A 20,918-nucleotide genomic window follows, 5' to 3' on the forward strand; every position below is an offset into this window, starting at 1 on the left:
ACTTAAGTGTCAAAAGAAAACAAATGTAAGATACTTGTTTTCATACAAAACAATCAGAATTACTTTCAAAATTATAATAACATATCCACATAATACTAAATGCTGCTGAAGAAAATAACTTCCTCTGAAAATGGCAATATTTTTAAATAAAAAATATCCCCAGTGTTGATGATGAAATTATATAACAAATTTACTTAATGAAACTGTGGTTTAACTGCTTAACCTTTTTATACTTTGCATAAAAAACATGGCAATTTAAAAACTCAGTTACTGTAAAAATACAGACATCACAATTCCTCAGCTAGATGTCCTGTATGAAGAATATTCTGCATCAAAAACAAGCAGGTACACACATGGCAAAAGTCACAGAAGGTTTCTGAAATACGTCTGATCTCTATGCAAGAGACTTACTGTGTGATACTACAGAGACGTTCATAAACCTCTACTTTGCTCCTTCAACACTGCACACATTAACAGAGAATAATTTTTGTGTTTTATGTATTTGGGAAACATAATACATGGGTCTTTATTTGAAAATATTTAGGGCGATATCGCATAAACTATTTTTTCTTTTGCTACCTTTTGATACTCTGAAAACCACCTGAAGTAAAAATTTATGATAACAAAACTCTGAAATGATGAGAAAAGGTCTAGAAGCATGCACTCTCTCCATTCACAGAATTAAAAAAATTATCAAGTGGAATTAGCCTAGTGAAGCAGTTAGGTGCCTTGTTTGTTTTAGAAGTTAGAAACATAAAGAGAAAGCAAGGTCATGCAATGCTGTTCTGATTTTTAACATAAAAAACCTGAGGGCATTCAAATGCCTGTAGTAAAATAAAAACGCTTGCTGATTTTTACAATAGATATATATCACTGCTTTTTAAGCTTAGAGATTATTTCAAATAGTCTTTTATTATATCAAATAAAATAAGAATTCTATTTATACAGAAAGAGTCAAGTAATAAAATGAAGCCCATATTCCTTAAGACAAGATGCATTCATGCCTCTCCCACTGGAGAGACTGGTTCAACAATTTTACAGTTAAACAGAATTAATTCTACTCTCAAAAATCCATTGACCTTAAGCTTTTAACAAACATTTTCAACTGCAGAGTGTATTGTCAATATTTACAAATCCTTAAAATTATATTTCACTAGAACAGCTTTTATTTGCTATATTAATATTTCTTTGCAAATGTATGCTTATCCATATCAGAGAAGAAGAAACAGCTGCTACTCACAGGAAATCTCTGGGGTCCTACAGCAGGTCTTGGCTGGGCTGGAACAGGCAGCAAGGGCACTGAAACAAGAAGCACCTTTTAACACCATTTGTTTTACCTAACAGTTGTTGCTGTTATTTCCAAAAGCAGTTGCAATAAGAAGCTATGATTAAAATCTGCTACATTTACCCTCACATGTCATAGTTCCTACAATTAACTTTCAGCAACCATTCCCTTCTCTGCAACATGCAACAGGGCAATTAGGATTCTCATAGTTAATTTACATAATTTAATTCTGCATTTTCCAGAATTAAATTGCTCCTTGTTGCAGGAAGGAAAACTAGAATACTTATTCAGCCAAAGACATCTCTTAGACAAAGCTGACAGAGACTGTAACGATAATTTCACGTTTCAAACAGAAGGATACATGATTAATTTGCCTTCTCAACTTCATGCCCCTCAAGATTTCCTAGGTATCTCCCAGCCTCACCACCAACCTCACACAATAAGCATGGGCAAGAGAGCCTATCTGGTATAAATAACTGTTCATAGGAGGGTAAAATGAGGTAGACAGTGGCAATTAACAGCAAGTAAAAACTACTTAACCTGGCCTTGCACCATAATGCTGTATGCAACTGTGATCAGTTTGTGTAATCACAGAACTGTTGATCTCAGATGAAAGACTTTCATAAAGAGACACCAAGAAGAATCAAGAGACCCTCTTCCTGAAAAATAACCTCCAACATCAGTATTTCAGAGGGATTAAAATGGATGAATTGTCCATACAACTGCATCTCAAGACTTATCACAAAAACCCCACAACATTTCACAAAACATTAACTTAGTATTATGGCATAATGCATAAAGCATCTACAGATGAATCACCTTCGGGATTGAGTCTATATCTGAGTCCCCAGTACAAAGTGTGACATATTTCCCATTTTTCAGTGCACTTTTTACTTCCTCTCTCAGTCATCCAAGTGGTTAAAAATACAAATGTTGCAATATTAAAAAGGCCCAGAGAAGCTAAATAAAGCATTTCTAACACCACTGAATGTGTGTTTGCTAATTTACTAAAAACTTAACAAGGTTAGTTTTCTTCAGTTTGTTTTTAGCACTTTGAAAGTGACAAGAAAACATTTCCCACACAGGGTTAAACATCAACTTTGTACACAACTACTGTATTACACTTCAGAGCAGAAAAGATAGTGAGAAATTCAGCTAATTTAAGGGAGAAGTTGGGTGCATTTCCTAGTGCAAGAGTTTGGTATTTTCTCAAAAATCCCTTTTTCCTTGGTAACTGAGGCACAAGAACTAATAATGCAGTAGTGGTTATTTTTAGTTCATGTCCACGTGTGGCTTCTGTCCAATTTTGTAAGTACATGTGGTTTACTAGTTCAGGGATTGATGGGGTAAACTAATTGCACCAGTCTTTCAGTACCAAGGGACTGAGTGCAAACTTCCTATCAGGTTACATGAAAAACATTAGTTGAATTAGTCTCATCTTGGCTTCTAATGAACATCTGTCGATATCAGCCAGCCATGGCCACCTGGAAAAAATTGACAGGGTACTCTTGACAGACCTAGGACTAAAATAGCTCAGGTATTACAGGTCAGAGAGGCACTGAGAAAAATTGTGTAAGGTGGGAAATCCAGAGAAATGTCAACTGAACAGGGCACTCATGTCTATTTCAGTATCCTGCCTCTGGCAGTAGCATATAAAGATATGTATTTATATATTTTAAGCAAATGAATTTAATATTCATGACAGATAGTAGTTCAAACTGTGCCCCTTCAATCACTGGACACTTGCTGAAGTAGGAAAGAAGTCTCAAATCAACATTTATTTTCCTGATGTCAAATCTTCCATAGATTTGAAAAGTATGTTTCAAAAATAATACACAGCATATTGTTAGATAGTATTTTAAGAAGAGTAAATTGCTTTTGGCTGTAAATTCCAATGCTATACCTGAAAAGATGAAGAAGTAATTCCCATATTGATTATTTAGGAGAGTATAATCTAATTTTTCCCAAGGCACCAAACAGTTTTTAAGAGGTAAATGGCATACTAATATATCAAGCTGCCATAAACTGCTCTTTAGTTCATGCCAATTTTGGCAGCACCACAGTATCGTTGAAACAGTTATTTGTGGTGTAAACATCAAGGGGGAAAAAACTCAATACCTATTATCACAGGTTGAATTAGTATTTCATAATACATCTATGTGCAGTCCTCCAGAATTTCTAAATTGATCATACTCAAATTTGTGCATGCATTCAGCCCCAAATTACTACTTATAACTCAGAATTACTTTACAGAATAGAACATAAAGAAAAGTTATATGACAACTAAAGGTTTTTTATATTTATTTATATATATAATTATATAACAGGAACTAAACGACATGGGATTCAAATGCCACGAAAGGCACAACTGAACAGTATCTGCAGCAAGTATGCACAGAGGCTCACATAACCATTTTAGGGGTTTTGATAGACTAAGTCCTTCTTAGCCATTTTTCAAGCTTTAAAGACTAAGAACAGTAGAAATTTGCTTGAAACAAAGCCTACTTGAACGTAATTATTTTTCTGAACCAAGATTCAAGGTTGGGCAGGGAGATGGTGGCCACTGTAAAAGATCTACCTCTGAGACATCACAGTAATAAGCCAATGACAGGATTCTTCAAGAGTGCTTCAACTCACTTTTAGACTAAAGGACTTGGCCATTAGAGCTCTTATACATCCAATTTTATTCACATGAAAATTTTGTAACAATTTACAGGAGGTTTAAGTCTATTTTAGAAAATACTGATATACTCGATGCATTTCAAGACTAACTCAAACCAAAAAGATGTTGAGAAACTATATTTCTATGATTTGCAGTTTGAAAAAGTATCCCTGGTGCTGACAATTAGAAGAATGTGAGCTTAATCCTGCCATAAAATTAGAGAGGAAAAATGCCAGTCTACACTAAAACATGACAGGACACCATTAAAATTACCAGAACCTAAGTGTGCATATCACGCACTTCCAGACATGGCATTTTTAGCTTCCAGGCATCACATTTTCAACAACAGAATCCAAATAAACTTTACACCTATCTGACTCAATTCTCTAATGTGTAAAAGCCCTATATATCTGGAAATATATTCAGCCAAGAAGGGACAGGAAATCATCAAGAACATGAAGTCAATCTGATCTTTCATACTTCCTGTTACACTGAAATAAATCCTGTCATCAACTACCAGTCTCTGCCTACTGGGGCCTCAAACAGATGGATGAAGTGAGGGGGCTTTTTATAACGAAGTTTAGAACAGCTCTCCCTACACAAGAATTTCTGTCTACACTTTGCCTGAAGTAACCGCTTAAAAATTCACCTTAATACGCAAATACCATTGAAGATTTTAGAATTATGCTCATCTTCCCTGAGGAATACTGATTTCCCACACATTTTCCTTAGGTGTGTAAACGTATACTTTTGTGTAATATAATCGTACTGCTGCAAACTAAAAGACTGAGATGGCCACTACTCTCAGCCACTGCAAAAGACTCAGCTTCCTATATATGCTCTCTGATCAAGAAGATTAAAATTCTAGCGATTTGAAAGATTGCATTTAATAGTATGCTGCACATCTATTAGCAGAAATACTCAGTAGTCTTGCCATGGATTCCTTCAGTAAAATGGATGGCACAGAAGTATTTCATATGAACCAGCTGCCATCAATACACATAGAAAAGATTTTCCTCACCGAAATACAAGTCTCAAAACCATTAAAAATGGATCACTAATCCTCTCAGGGCTGCTCATTCTGAGAAGATGACTAAACTTTTAACAGTCAAGAAATTAACATGAACACAAAGTCAGCAGTATAGGATCTAAGAACAACAACAAAAAAAGGAGATCTTCAATACTGGATTGAAGTCTAACATTCAGGAGGTACAGAGTTTTGTTCAAATGAGGATATGCAAGTAAAGACAGGAAAAAAAGACTATACTCAAGATACAGCAAAGTTCCTGGAATACCCACAGTGACACAAATGCAGTCGTAAGGCTGAGACAAGCCTGAAGCCACCTGATAACATGGAAAAAACCTCAGGCAGAAGAAAAGATAACATGGTGAACTTTTGATGCTAGGCAAAAGTGAAAATCCTCCGTAGCCATTGCTGGCATTAGGAGGACACTTGTTCACCTCGATACAGAAGATTTGATGACTGTTTCACAGGGAGAGAGCAAAGGCATCTAGAATAGTCTAAAACCAATTTCTGCTTTTCACAAAACAATAACTGCTGCTTTGGAAACGTTAGGAAAATGCACAGAAGGCATAAATCCAAGACTAAAGGACCTTTTGGACTGCTTCCAGATAATCTGTCGCAATGCATAATTTAGTGGGAAGCACTGATTTTATTAGACAGGAAAAAGCAAAATAATCTCTACAATGCAGCTACTGTAAAGCCATCTGTGAGAGGCCTAATAGATCTCTATCAATTGGCAATATCCTACCCTGCCAAATTCCTACTTTCCACTGGTCAGATAAATGAAGTAAAGATAGCACTGGCTTGGAGTTCTGTCGATTTGAAGGGGGAAAAACACAGAAAACCTAATGGTAAATATATATATATAAATATATATGTATTTATTTTGTCTAGTCCCAACAGCATCACAAGTCAGAGCTACGTAAGTGTCTTCTTTATCCTCTTAGGGCTTATACACTTCCTAAATAAGTAGTAACGTTAACAGCTCTGCTGAGAGTTGCCCTAAAAAGTGTAGCCCAAAGAGTGCTTGTGTTAAGTTACAGAAAAAATGTACTTGCAGGCTGTGAATTGAACAATCAAAAATGTGGCACTGAAAGGACAACTGAGGGCATGTATCTTATCAAGTAAGGATAGCAGCCGGTACCTTTCACAAGAGCAGTTACAGTGCAAGAAGTGTCTCAGTGTATGCTCCCTGAAACAGGTGGGTGGTCATTCTGTGAATGCTTGGCTGAAGCTGGAATGATGTGGGAAATTACAAACTGCTGTACTTACCTACTTTTGAAACCTGACATTTGCTACTTTTTAAAAGTATGTTCTCTTTTCTGTTTCCATTTTTACCACTCTTTGCAGGCATTACAGCAGAGTAACAAAGATGATGATGAAGTTGAAAAGGCTTTACTATTTCAGGTCAGTCCAACATTATTATATCTTACTTCAGGCAAAACATTTGTTTCAAGCTTACGGGGAAAAAAAAAAAAAAAATCAACCCAAAGCACATTTCCATGAAGTGATAAACAAACAAATTGTTGCATCTCTGGCAAAGAGTAAGTTGAGTCACACTCCCATGACTGGAAGGGTGTTCAGAAAGCTCACCTTGTACAGGTGTCACTACTGTCCCCTTGAAATGTGGATTTATGTGTATGTTCTTCGGTTGCTGAGGTGTCACTGGAGGTGGAGTCATCATTATTCTAGGTGTTTCTATCTGAGGGGGCATATGTAGCCCTGGAGGAGGAGAAGAATGATGCTGATGCTGTAAAGGAAGCAGAGATTGTAACTGTTGCTGCTGCTGCTGCTGTTGTTGCTGTTGTTGTTGCTGCTGCTGCTGTTGTTGCTGTTGCTGCTGCTGCTGCTGCTGCTGTTGTTGGTGCTGCTGGAACAGACTCCTAACAGGTTGCTGGTGTGTTGGAATTAACCTCTGTGAGTGAGTCTAAAGTCAGACAAAAGAATAAAGTCAATAGGCTTTAAAGTTAACATCTGGACATAAACCACCACAAAGCCAAAACATCTTTGGAGAACAATTAAAGCCAAATATGAACAGAAAAACTTCTTTCCCATATCATGAGCTGCGACTGTTAAGAACCACCAGCACAGGAAAGCAAAGGAACAAAGACATTCATGTGAAGGAGAGGACAACAAAGAGCAAGGAAACACACAGGGAATGCAGACATTCATTTGCTCATTTTTAAACAGTGAAACTGTCTTGTCGTATGTTGGGGTTCTGCATATGTCACTGGAAATTGTCATCAACTGCAAAAGGTATATGTGATGATCACTGGAAATCTGAGTACTAGTATCAAAGCAAATCCACAGTCTCATGTATAGAAGAGCGCCTCTGAATAAAAACAGGCCTGTCAGTAGCAACAAAGTCAAAATACAAATTAAGCTAGATTAAGATATCAGTGTAGCCCACCTATCCATACTGCTTCAAGGAAAAACTACTTAAAGATACCTTTCAAAAGGTACATTTTGTAACACAGAAAGTGTCTTGCTGCTCAACATTCAGAGGGCCAAAATCAGTTATAATAAAAAAACCCCATATATATTATAATGTTTCTTTTCAGAGGCATTCTTCTGCTTCTGAACTCACTGATACTAGCTATCAGTTCTAGACCAGTAACTTCCAAATGGTAGTGAAAGAAGAGTCCCAAACAGGCAACCTTTTAGTAACAAAGATGTGACACATTTTTCCACAGTCTTTTACATAAAGCAAAGCACCTACAAAGTGTGCACAAGAAGATACTGTGATAAACACAAAAATGTTCGCAACATTTAAGATCAAAATAAATAGCAAAGACTGCAACAATACAGAAGAAAATTATTCCACCTTCACTGTTTTAAAAGCACGAAATATTCTACTGCAGGGCTCTCAACTGCTGATATATGCACCGACTCCTGCTAGTGATGAGCACCTAGAGTTACTGCTGTTGGAAAAAATCCCCTTTGTTTAATGAAGATGACCTTGTCCTGCAAAGACATACACAGGCTTTGTTCTACAATCTCATCTTCCAGCACATTTTATGACAGTTAACAAAAATAAGCGTGGGCTACCTCTTGACCACACACTCACTGGGTTTTAGGGGTTTTTTTGGATGGAAAAAGATAACACCTTTCAGTTTGTGATACAAAGCACAGGGTGGGGGGGAAGAGTAACGAAGCTACATTTCATCTGAAATCCCAAGATACTAATTTATCTAGCAACAATTACCTTCCTAGGGTTTTATTTGCCTCCGTAGTATCATGGCAGGTATACAAATAGATTTTTTTAGAACTATAAGCAAAAAATTAGTTTGCCAAAAACCAGGAATTATTTTACAGAACTATTTTTTTTAAGCTAAATTACTGTTAGTCATTTGGGACTGAACATGTTTCCATGTTGCACGTAGAGGACCTCTCAGAGGAATTAACTTTTTCCTCTATCCTTATGCAAACCAGTAGGTAAGCCTGATTGCGTTGTAGGAGTCGAAATCCACTTTTCACTTGAAGGTCTTGAGATTCTTGAAGTTGAGGCCAGTAACAGGACTAAGCACATACTTTCACAATCATAATGCTATGCAAACCCCATCTTGCCTAACAGTGCTCCGAAAGAGCAAAAAAGTATACATTGGAATATATATTCCACCTTTGTAAAGACTCAGTTCAGAATGCATTTCTCCACAATTTCCTGAAAGTATGTTCAAAGAATACTAAGGATTAAAAGGTACCATTGTTGATGGCTGGTTTGGCAGCAGTGCAGGCCTGTGATCCTTCATTCTTCCCCTATCATTATTGTCTCTCCTTTGTTCTCCCATTCCGTGGCACATAATCGAGCCTCCTCTTCTCCCTCCTCTCCTTGAGCCATACCGTCCCTGTTTGAGCTGCCTTTCCCTCTCTTCAAATTCAAGTAATGCTGCTTTAGCTTCTGCAGAAAGTTCTGTTAAAAGAGAGATGGGGAAAAAGTATTTTAGCTTTGTGCTGAAAAGATGGAAAATATCATGCAAAACCATTGCTAGAACTACAGAAGCATCCCTGCAACTAACAAAATTTGCAGGCACTTTGATCTCCTTTAGGTGGCATGTTAACATTTCGTTAAAGACATCTTTAAAAGCACACAGATACTTATGTCTGTTGCAGAGGAAAAAAGCAGCAGGTAAATGAAACAAACATGGACAAAAGGTTTGGACAAGCTTTTCTTGAAGCTACTGAAGTTTGCCTTATGCTGCAAGAGGCAGCTATGGTTCCTCTCACATCTGTGTTATCTGAAGAGATGTCAGACAGCACAATGAAACCCCCAGTAAACTAAACTTTATATGGAAGACTCAACATATCCTTTACTGTAAACAGATTTGATCTGCCAGACTCATCTGCACATTGGCCTGTTCCAAAGCTTTCTGGTCACTGAAGTGTTTTTCCAGAATATAACTACTTAGTATTTATTCAACTGCATTTGGTTTAAGAACCAGGTGTACTTTACAAATGATAATTCCACTTAAGAGTGCACAGTTCAAAACCTGTGCTCAGCTCAGGTCAAATACATGGCCACTGATAACACGCACTCAACTCACATCACAGGTAAACACCAGAGAACAGACGGTACTCAGAGACTGCCAAATTTGCTTGAAACCTGGGACAATGCTGATAACATTAAGAGAAAACCATGCTGTAACCGGCCCACACAACCAAATTAATTGGCCATACAGAGAAAGTCTACAACCAACTTCAGGAAACACACTGTGACAGCACAAGCAGAGCCACTCACCAGGTTTCGCTTATTTAAAGGGAATAAACTTTAATCCAAACATGCAGCTAAGGATTTTGCCACATGCCAGTCAGATCCCTTGTTACCTCTAAAACTTGCTTCTACCTCTAATAGGGCAAAATTAAACTACAAGAAACACACTCCTGACAAATAATTTTGAATTCATATAAATAGCAATTAGTGCACAAATTCCATTTTTTTCATTTTAAAAGTTTGTTCCTAATGTTAAAGGAAACTGGGACAGGAACCACTTTTCAGGACAAAGTGATTTTACTTGGTAGTATTACACATAGTGGCTACAGTATCTGAAGATCAAAATAAAAAGTTTCTGTCCGACAGCTGAGACACTACTGTAACATCGCCACATCACTATATATTCTCCATCAAGAATACTTAACTTAAGCAATATTACAAAACTATTAAAATTTCTTGTGAGTCTAACGGCCAAAACTACTTAAACCACCATCTTAAACATCTTCAGAAGCAATCTCAATTAGTCATTGAAACTGAGGATTGACAGAAGGGCAGAAAAGGGTGAGCACTGCACATTCCCACCGTGACAGTTGTTGTTATACAGCTACAAAAACTACTTGCACAACTGAGCTGCAAAGACTGTAAATTTGCATGTCCCAGTTTTCAGAGGTATTTAGCACCTCCAGAAAGCAGGGGCTTTTTCCTTTTACAAGAAAAGTTCAGAACTCGCTGGCTGTCTACGAACACAGCAAACATGACAGACTCCTAAAAGGCCAGGATCTGCCATATAGTTTCCTATTTCATTTCTGGGTGTTGGTGATGAGACAACTTTCTCTATCTCCTTTTCTCTCCCCTCTGACAATGTAATTACGTGGCATAAAGCCTTAATTTACAATCACACCAGATACTCTTATGAAATGCTACCTTTGCCCTAGCACCTGCTCTGAGACAATGGCAGAGCCCAAGACAATCAGGCTTTATCAGGAAAATCTCATGGCATGCTTAGAAAGCAGCAAAGAATCACACTCCCTCAAGTCTTAGTATGGAATTACATTTGCACACTATGGATTTCTGAGGGAAATTAAGACAAATGTACTCTTGTCCAAAGCAATCAAAAGCATTAGATGAGACTAAACCACCTTATCCATCCTTAACTGCCAGGGATGAAAAAAAGCTGGTTTAACAGGAAAAACAGAGCTCTGATTTCGAGCTTCCTTCCTGTTCCCACCTGCAGACATTGGCTTTTAGCTGGTCTGCAGGAAAGACTAACCTGTAGCTCCCACGTACTTATGGGAAGACATGGTGCCATTACACTGCAAAGCAATAGCTCTCCTCCCTTTAACCAGAGCAGATCCAAATCCTGCAGGGCACCCTGGGCATGCTGCTAGCCAAAAGTTTTGGGGTTTTTTTCTTCCACAAATAGGACAGACAGGGCAATTTTTCTGCATCTTCCACACTACAACCCTGAACTTAGCAAGGTAGTTTGGAAAGCAAAGTTCAGTCACTGAAACAAGTATCTATCACTGATATTCATTCAGGATGATAAGAAACTATCTCCTATCAAACAGATGAGAAGTCACATGTGAGGAAAGCAATTCTTAATGAAACTGGGAATAGAGCTAGCCTCTTGAGCACATATCAAATGACACCGAATAGAAACAACTTTAGAAGAAAAAATGGGCTGCTCCAAACAAAATTACTTCAGAGGACCATGCTAATGGGGAAGGGTTGACAGCATCCAGGGCAAAGTCAGTCCTGATGATCTTCGATGTGCAGGTACTTTTCACTCTCTTTAAAATAAACTAATAACTTTTTTTCCTACTCACTTTACACAAAGGTACTCCAACTTTAAAGGCTGAGTCCTTCCTTAAAGGCACAGCCCACATTGTTTTTCAGCCAGAAGAGTGAAAATGTGTAACACTGACCTTCAAAAAAATATCCAAACCAAAACAACCCCCCCCCATAAATTCACTGCAGCAAAAGCATCAGCCACATCTATGACCACAGAAGTACAATATAACTATTTGATTAAAAAAAAGTAACATTACATTAACATCAAGCATACTTCCCCCACTACATGCCACTTCAGGCAAGTGTCCTACCTGCAAAGAATTCTGCTTACACACAAAACAGCAGGTTCAGAGCCTTAGAGAGAGTCTGCTGAAGGGAAGACTCATGCAGTGAACTCAGCAATATAAAGCACTTGAGGTATTCCTATCAGTCACCACACAGCAATACAGTCAGCTCAATTATTACGTGGACTGTTTATTGAATTTGAGAGCATTGTGCCAGACACACAGAAACGAAGGAGAGGAGACTGTGCAGGACAGTTTTTCAGGGAGGGGAGCAAGGAAAATAGCCCCCGTCTTCCTTGAAAGCAAGATAAGACTGCTAACTAGAAAAGAGGTGACAAACAGATCCTCCTTCCCTCACTAGATTCTTCCAAAGCACCACCAGGTATTCGCATGAAAAGGCCCAATGCTTCTCACTAGCTAAGAGCTTGTGTGCACTGTCACCAAAGCAGTGAGCCAGGTTGGATGCTGCCATGCCTCCTGGACAGTGCATGCAGGCTGCTGCAGGACCCAGCCACCAGCTCCTGCCTATACCAACACTGAATGCAGGTCTCCAAGGCTATGTCTGCCTTGGGTCACTCCCTGAGATCAACAGCCATTTCAAATCCCCAGGTTTGAGAATCCCAGAATCCCTATTATCCTGGATAATGCAGAGATTTACAACATAAATCACATTCCAGAGCAGCTATAAAAAAATACATATACATTTACATAAATATGCATCTAAAATGAGCAAGCAAATGTTCTCCTTTAACTTTTTTCTCCCCATCATCCACACTGGAAACCTGACTACACTATGTCTTTCTGCATACAGTGCAACAGGACAACAGTGAAACCACCCATTTTAATTTCCCAGTCTTGACCAAAATCTCAGCCACGAGTTATCAGAATGAACATAAGCCAACTAAGCAGGACATAACAAAAAGTACTACCACATCCAATAACCTTTGTTACCGCTTTGCAACTGGCTCTGCATTACGTGTAGGGTTGCGTTTTGTTTTTTTACAATAGGTATAAAGGGAATACTTTATAGTTTGGTGATGCCAAACAAAGCCATTTTTCTTCTTCATATTCCTTCACAGTAACTAAATCCAGAGCATGACAATTCCAACTCTGGGAAGACTTCAACTACACGCACTGAAAGAAATTATGTATTTCTCAAAGATTACAAACTCAGTATCTCTAAAAATCAACTGCACAGTTGTCCTATAATATCTCTCCTTTAGACTTTTCAAAACCACTATTTACATTATTTTGGGTAAAGAAATGTCGAGGAAATCTCACCTACGTTTATAAGAATACTCTATTTTTATATATTTAACAGCACACACTTATTCTCATCTTGACTGTAGAGTTCTCACACACACAGTTAATGCAGTGAATCAGCAATTATTTTTCTAGTGTCTCTAAGTGTCAAGATTAATTTCACTATGGCTGGTAATAAAATGGTTTCAAATGACATCTTTAATCAGCAAGTAAGAATGCACTCCTCCAATAGAGACAAGCTGTCACAAAAGGTCACCAAAATGTGACAGGATGAAAATTACGTTTGTAACTTCAACTGAAATGTTAATTCCTCTTTAAGTGTTTTCTCAACTATGTTCAGAGTTTGAAGTAAGGACATGTAGCTCTGCAATGAAGTTTCATTTTTAAACCAGTAACATCTGTAAAAATTTGCTCTATAATCTCAAAACCAAGCATATATTTATATGCAAACGAGTATTTTTTGCTGTTTAACTTTCCACCACATGGTCAATCATTTGGTCTCTTTATCAAAGTGGAAAATTAGTATAAATAGAAACCATTTCACAACAGCAAGACTCTACTTTTGCCAAAAATTAGTTTCAAAAACTAGCTCTTCAGTTTATACATTTATCCGTATTTGCATCACCTTTTGCCTATATCTCAGAGATACATCCCAAATCACTAATTACACTGAAAAATAAGTCTAATTCAAATCATTGTTCCTTTAACAGTCAAATATCTCTACAGGTTTTCTCCTTAATGGCTGGTCTTGTCTTTACATAGAGTAAATCCACAGATAAACAAAAATGCATGCAATTGTCATTTACTTTGCAATTATGTGCAGAGATTTAGCTATTCCAGTGCACTCTTGTTTTTAAAATATTCTGTTTTGTAAAGCCACCAGCACCTTTGTATAAGATATGGTCTGCATGAGGTATGTAGAAACATGGTTTTATGATCGTAAACACATTTGGAATGCACCCATTAAAACATCCCTTGGTCATACAGACTGTGCCTCTAGAGGGTTCCCTTCAGTTTTATTCTAATCAGAATCAATTCTTGATTATCAGAACAATGCTGAATAAAGACCCTCAATACACATTTTGCCTGAAATTGCAAGTAAGAAGAGCTATTTACTAAAACCAAACAACATATTAGAAAAACCTTGATTCAAATATGAGAAAGACCTTGATTAAAAATCACGTACTGACGTGCCTCTCACAGCATGACATGGCCTACATGAATACCGCTGTGACAGTCTGGTTCAGCCTCTGCAGCTGAGTCCTTACTGGTCATGAACAAGTCCTCTTAGCCACAACACCTTTGTTATAGAGTTAAGGCTTCTCAATTTTTGCAGGCATAGTAAAAGCTGAAATTCCTTGCAACAGAATTAAAGAATTAGTAAGCTATGCAACTCAAGCAAAATCCATAGAACTAACACCCTTTGCAAAGCAAGGCCTTTAAGGTAAGAGGAAGATTTAATCAGGACGACTTCCAGCAATCTAAGTATGTGCTCTGGGAACATAATTCCAAAATCCTGCTGCCTCAATCACACTGACTCATGTAGAAAGCAAGCAGAAGCACCCAGCTTCCAAGCGCAAGCTGCACGGCACCCTTCCTAAAGCAATCCTGCACAAATAATCCATCCCTACAGTCTGGCAAAACCTGAAGTATCATCAAAATATACATCATCTTCTGGTGGTACCTGACAATTAGCCAACAGTGTCTGACAATATACCTTCATTACCAGTTCACCTCTTGCATATCTTGATTCTCTTCAAAAGATCAAGGCTTTTTCTCCATAGTTTGAATTGGTATTTTGGTTCAGTAGCAAAACCATGAGAATGGTACGCCTTTCTGAAAGCAAAACTTAATTTCTGCCCATCTCCCTAATATCACCTTTCTGATTTGATTTTTTATTACTACTATTTATTATTATTACCACCATCATAAGGCCAACATAAAGAGGCAATATAGTTATCCCCAGTGGGGCAGGTACACCACCAGTATCAGATACATGAGTACCTAGGGCACATGAAGGGTCTTGATGTTAACTGTCATAACCATAACCAGTGTAATTTTATTTACAAAGCAGCTGCAAGAAGGTTGAAAATCTACTGCTGCTTCTGAAGTAGCAGTGGCAAATTCATTAGCCACATGGAGCAGTGATCCTAGAAACAAACACACTTGTGTTATGCTACTCAAATACAAAGAAAATATACTCTTTTGAACAAGGCCTAAAGAATGAAGGTGGTATAAAAGTTCCATGTTAGAAAAACTGAACTCAGAAAACAGAGGTTTCTGTATTTTTCTAACACACTTCCCAGCAAGTTACAATTTCTCTATGCCAACAGGTTCATAGCACACGCTCCTGGGGAAAAACAGCAAACATGCAGGTATTTCACAGCAGAACATAAGTAACAAGATTCATGTTATCAACTGAAAATCTTCCAAGGATGGAAGTCCGAAGGAAGTCTTTAAAACGTATTCGACCACAATACTTACTGAACAGATCAGATAGCTGCTGCTTGAAAGCAGGACAGCTTTTATAGACACCAGAAAAGTCTCAATGAACAAACACCACACTGGTTTTCAAACCCTGGTATGCTTAAACGTTATTCCCAAGGAGATGGACACTACACATACTACAACAGACTACACATGGTTTTGGACAACTTGGATGTAGGCCAGTTTAAGTCAGAAGACTCTGATCTTTTGCCATGAAACTCTTTCCTATAAGTTTTGGCAAGCCTTTTACTTTCTTTTATTATAGCTCTTCAAAATAGTTCATTGCCACAAAACCTCACCCAAAGTTTCTGGAATGTTTCTCCTTTCTCTTGTCACATCTGAGAGCCTAATTATCGTTCCTTCTTTCCGTTCAGTTTTGAAACGTAATCGTCCAGACTCTTCATCATCATCCTCCTCTTCATCAGATTCTTCTTTTGCTTCTTCTTGAAGTTCCAGAGATTCAATAGCTGCCTGAATCACAAAATACAGAGGACATGAAAACTGAAAAAACTACTTTCTCATGATCAGTGAGCGTCAAAAGACAAAGCTTTCTTTAAAGGTCCCTTTGTACAAGTTTTCCTGGCATTATCCATTGTTCTCATACATAACTCAGTGAACATTTAAAAGGTTAGTGGATTTTTAAAATACAAAAATATGAATTATAAAATATATAGTAAAATCCATTGAGAAAACCCATTTGCTACAATATTTAAGGGAATATGGAAACTCCAGTTAGAACCACCAGTAAAAAACAAAACAAAACAAACTTCCAGATAGGTCAGTAGCTACTTTTTTTTTTAATCACTGAACTGAATAAGATGCAAACCTGTCATACTGCCAGATTCAAGTAATACAAACTTTTTTTTTTTAATTTCTTAACAGATAACCTTGCATCTCAGTTTTATTCCTCTAGGTATGTATAACTACTTGGTTTTACTTTTTTTCCTACTCCTTGAATACTTCCCAATTTTAATTCAGCAATTGACAAAGAGACTACAGAACAGGATTGGATAAAATCTGAATATACTAAATTTGTATAGTGCAACACTACTCCTTCGTCCTCATTTACTTTCCAGTTCTCCCTGTAACGGAGAACATTTATGCAGATGAAACAATGTCCCAAAAGAAAATGGATCCCTCTCCTTCAAATTAAAAAAAAAAAAAAAAAAAGGAAAAGAATGGAAAAAACAAATCAAGCTCAAAGCTAGTCCAACTTTGGTCTGGTGAATAAATGTTCTGTACACTTACTTACTGGGCTTTAATGGGCTACTGATCCCAAGCTATTTTCAATTTATCATCTCCTTATCTCAGAATGTGTTTTATCCATTCCAAACAAAATTCAAGTACTAAATTTCATGACATCACCAAAATGCTTTACAATATAGCTAAGAAAATAGCTAAAGTTTTATATAAGCCTTAAAGCTTTTTGTAAAGTATCTTTTTAAAATAGAACAATTTTATCATATCAAAAAATGCAGCTAAAAAACAATAGACAGGATAGCAGGAAAAAAAAAAAATCATTTGAGACGGAAAGAAATCCTAACCTCAAAAACAAACCTGAATTGAGAACAACTGGTCTGATTAACATTTCCACATATAATCAAAAAGCACCCCTGAGGACAGGAAGTTGAGACTCACAGAACAGAGGAGGGATGTATGTTAGGAAGGAAAAGAGACATTAACATGATTTAATAATAAAACAAGGGAGAAAAACAGGGTTACTGTTTTATTTTCAAAACAGGGACTCCCAAAAGAGAAAGGAGTCGCACTATCTCTATCAAATCTGTTTTTAAATACCATAAACCCCATTTTACTGTCTTAATGTTTGTCTTCAAAATTATTCCCTTCAGGGACCAGATCTGGAAGTCAGAAACGAGGTGGCTGTTTTGCAATATGTGCTCTCTCACTACACTGAGCCTTCTGCTTTACTTTAGAGCATAAACCCCAGACACATGCACTCTGTATGTCCATGTCCCGTCCCTCAAAATCTCCACTGGAATTCAACAAAGACCGGTCTCAGTCATGTAATCTCCTCTGTGAGTGCAAAACTTACTTGTGCAAGGCTCTCTGTGGCTCATACTGCAGAATCAGGACTAGATTGGTTAAGGAAATCTGCACTGTCCTGAAAAATTTTGCAATGCTTGAATGGAATGGTACAGAAAAATATCTGCAGAAGCTATGTTGTCTTTTGATAATCATTCATTCTTGGGGGGGAAAAAAAATCCATTCAAAAGAAAAAGCAAGTTGTAACAGACTGCAAAACTACTTTCTATGCAACAATAAAAAAAACCTTTTCTCACTTTTCTGGACCAACACTATGGTATTCTTAGCCACTTATACCAATTCTGTAGTCTTCTGGGTCTAACTCCCTTTATTCATCAGTATAATGCTCATGCCACCTATTAACACACACCAGTCATACAAGAATTAAATATTAAAGACCAATAAAAGAAAAAAAAATAATCAAAGGAGCTAATGAAAAAGCAGCACTAAAGAAAGGCAGTGCTCAGGAATGCTAACTGACCCATGTCCAAGTCTGATTACACTTATTATTGAGGGAGTTATATTAGTTGCAATGGAGACACAAACATGTCTGACAACCAACCATATGTTCTCTACATATAGCTCCAGGAAAGGTTATCTGAGCTGCATAGGAGCACACACCCTTCCCCTGCAATCTGTCCAATAGTTGTAACACGCAAGACTTCTTTAGATCATCTTTTCCAACTTCCAGCCTAACAGGATAAGTTGTTTTGCCAAAATTACAGTATATGAATGGATTCTGTTTCAGAAGACATTTATACAGGCAGAGACACAAGTGTAGACATAGAATTAATATATACTTACAGGATTCTATTTAATACTTGCTAATCACGAATATCTCTGCATATACGTAAACAGTCCTTGAAACAGCCACTTGAGGTCACTTGACTGGACGACCTAGCCAAGGCTTCTTAGCAGCTCTCCTCAAAGGGAGCTTAACATTTCCTATTATGAGACCTTACACTAAGCTACCAAAGAGCTTTACTGACTCTTCCTTATGAAGAAAAATAATGACCTTTCTTCTATCACAAGGTCAGAGTTTTCTGCCATCCTCATTAAATAATTATGCCAGAAATCCTAGCCACTGATCAGAACTCCCCACACTGGGTTATGATCTGCTATGGAGAGGAGTGCTCCTGCCCCAGACAGCTTACCAAGCAGCTGCAGGACTAACAGACACAGCCCAAGGAATGCAGGAGAAAACACTAGTCATCGTGGTAAATGCTGACCTTAGCACAGTATCCTCCCAAACACAGGATTGTCAAGTGTTCTGGAGAGCTTTGGGTCGGAGATTGCCAAAATGTACAAAACAGGTAAGTGGTATAAAGGCTAAACTAGATTCCTTCCACATGAAACACCACAAAGGTAAAACAAAGAACTTTTATTAACTAGACAGAAAATAAGCAGTGGAAGCTTCTACCAGAGGCTGGCACTGAATCAACAGCAATTGCTCAATCCTAAGGGATCAAGAAAGAACAGAGAGCAGATAAGAGGATGTTACAGCTATTCCAAGGGCACCTCCACTTCACAGATGAAAAATGGGAATAAAAAAACAAACCTAAGAGCTTCTAAATGTTTAAAACTTGGCTATTTTGATTTGCACTCTTCACCATTTTCCTCCAGGCTGACAGGTAGTGGCTTCAAACTTGAACAAAAGAACTAAAATGTGTAAATTTTGACTAAACGTAGATGGAACAATTCAACAGATGCATTGGCCTTTTTTTCCAAGTCTCTATTTTACCAAAAGAAAAGCAGTATGCAGCACTACTTCTTCATTACATATTTTCTTGATTGAAGTCCTCATCATTTCTTATCAGCACAACCCAAGACATGAGTTAAATTTACGCAACGACAAACCCCCATCACAGACTTCACGGATTAGTTCCAATATAAAAGAAATTTATTCTAATTTCAGGGGGTTACATTTTTATTAATCTTTTGCAGAAATAATTAATTATATTATTAATCTAAAAATATCTGGTCATGATAATTCATGTAACTGACAGTTTTACCATACCTATTTGCTGCTGAAACTTTCAGGTACTGCATTTTGCTTTGTACCTTAGGAAGGCACAAATATTTTCTGAAGCATCGCTACATTTTTCAAGTTTCACAAACTGTGTTATTTACTGAAAATCCAAGTTCTAAGCACTGGTTCAGATTAAATATCAAGTGGAAAAGCATGCCTTGAACCTAAATTGGCCAAGGACACAAACTTTTCTTGTCTCTTCCTCACACCCCCATGAATGCCACTCCTAACAGGTGTCTCACTTCCCTTTTCACCAGTTTCCCCTCATCATGTTCCAATTCCCCAACAAGTCAGCTTTTCTCTTGGTTTACAAAATTTCTTCTTACAATATAATAAGATGCTTTATTCAGTTTTAATGTGAAAATTGATTAAAATACAACACTACCAAACACTTTATCACTCTGTTATTTGGATGCCAAGTTTCAGTTGGGAAATAATAATGCTATTTATGCGTACTGCATCTATTACAGTTCCATTCTTGTGCTGCATTTTCTCCAGGAGAATGTCAACAAACACCATTGTTTACAAGCAGTGTTATGAGATTTAAGGAGGAATGCTGTTACATAACACATAAATAAAGAACAAAACCACTCAGAGCTAGAGGCATGCATCAAACCACGTAATAAACAGAAATGCATAGTCTACAAACCTTATCTCCCTTTGTGGTATTCTCATTTGGAGAGTGAAATTAAGCCTACTGACAAATGTAAAGAAGCTACATATGAAATAAAGGAATAAAAAGATGGTGCTACTTTGGAAACAAGGAACTTGTGGCAATCTGCAAGCCATCAGGATAAAGACAGAATGTAGATTAAGTTAATAAAGATGTGGTCAAAACATTCACATTACATGATGAACAAATTCTCTAAAAGCAATATTAACAAAATCAATTAAAAACTGCATTAATGTTATCTTTTGAATGAAAGGAATTTAATTCTGAATTGGACAAATTTAGACAATGTGATTATTACAGAATTCTCACTAGTTCATACTTTAAAAATGAAGCTGTTCTTTTTTAAAGCAGTAAGTTTGACAGCAAATCCCAACTATGTGCTTAATTTTAGATGATGTACAGTGTTTTCATCAACTCAGACTGTGGCTGCAGACAGCACAAATACATGAGTCTGCTTTTAAAACACCAGAAGAGAAGTGTATATAATCCAGGAATGAATAAAAATATGTTTCTTTGGAAGGGTAGATTCAATACTTAGAAAGTAGGAAATTAACTACATTAAGGTATATTTGCTGTAAGATGTCTCACTTGCAACAGCAAAGACTGAATAATGCAGGTGGTCTTTTCAATGCATCTCTTCACCTACCAAAGAATGTTGTTTTACTGTAT

At 37.2% G+C, this 20,918-nt stretch overlaps 1 protein-coding gene across 1 annotated transcript in view; it reads right to left on the reverse strand.

Moving 5' to 3' along the window:
• RBM33 (RNA binding motif protein 33) overlaps positions 1-20,918 on the reverse strand; it is a 103,483-nt gene that overhangs the window by 60,574 nt on the left and 21,991 nt on the right. Inside the window, exons 7-10 of the mRNA XM_026843509.1 lie at positions 15,804-15,975; positions 8,673-8,881; positions 6,565-6,898; positions 1,241-1,299 (exon numbers count right to left, since the gene is read on the reverse strand). Of these exons, the coding sequence (XP_026699310.1) occupies positions 1,241-1,299; positions 6,565-6,898; positions 8,673-8,881; positions 15,804-15,975 (774 nt within the window). The remainder of the gene's footprint in view (positions 1-1,240; positions 1,300-6,564; positions 6,899-8,672; positions 8,882-15,803; positions 15,976-20,918) is intronic.

The sequence above is a fragment of the Athene cunicularia genome, assembly GCF_003259725.1.
Source record: "Athene cunicularia isolate RWA chromosome 2 unlocalized genomic scaffold, athCun1 chr2_part1, whole genome shotgun sequence".
Taxonomy (NCBI): Eukaryota; Metazoa; Chordata; class Aves; order Strigiformes; family Strigidae; genus Athene; species Athene cunicularia.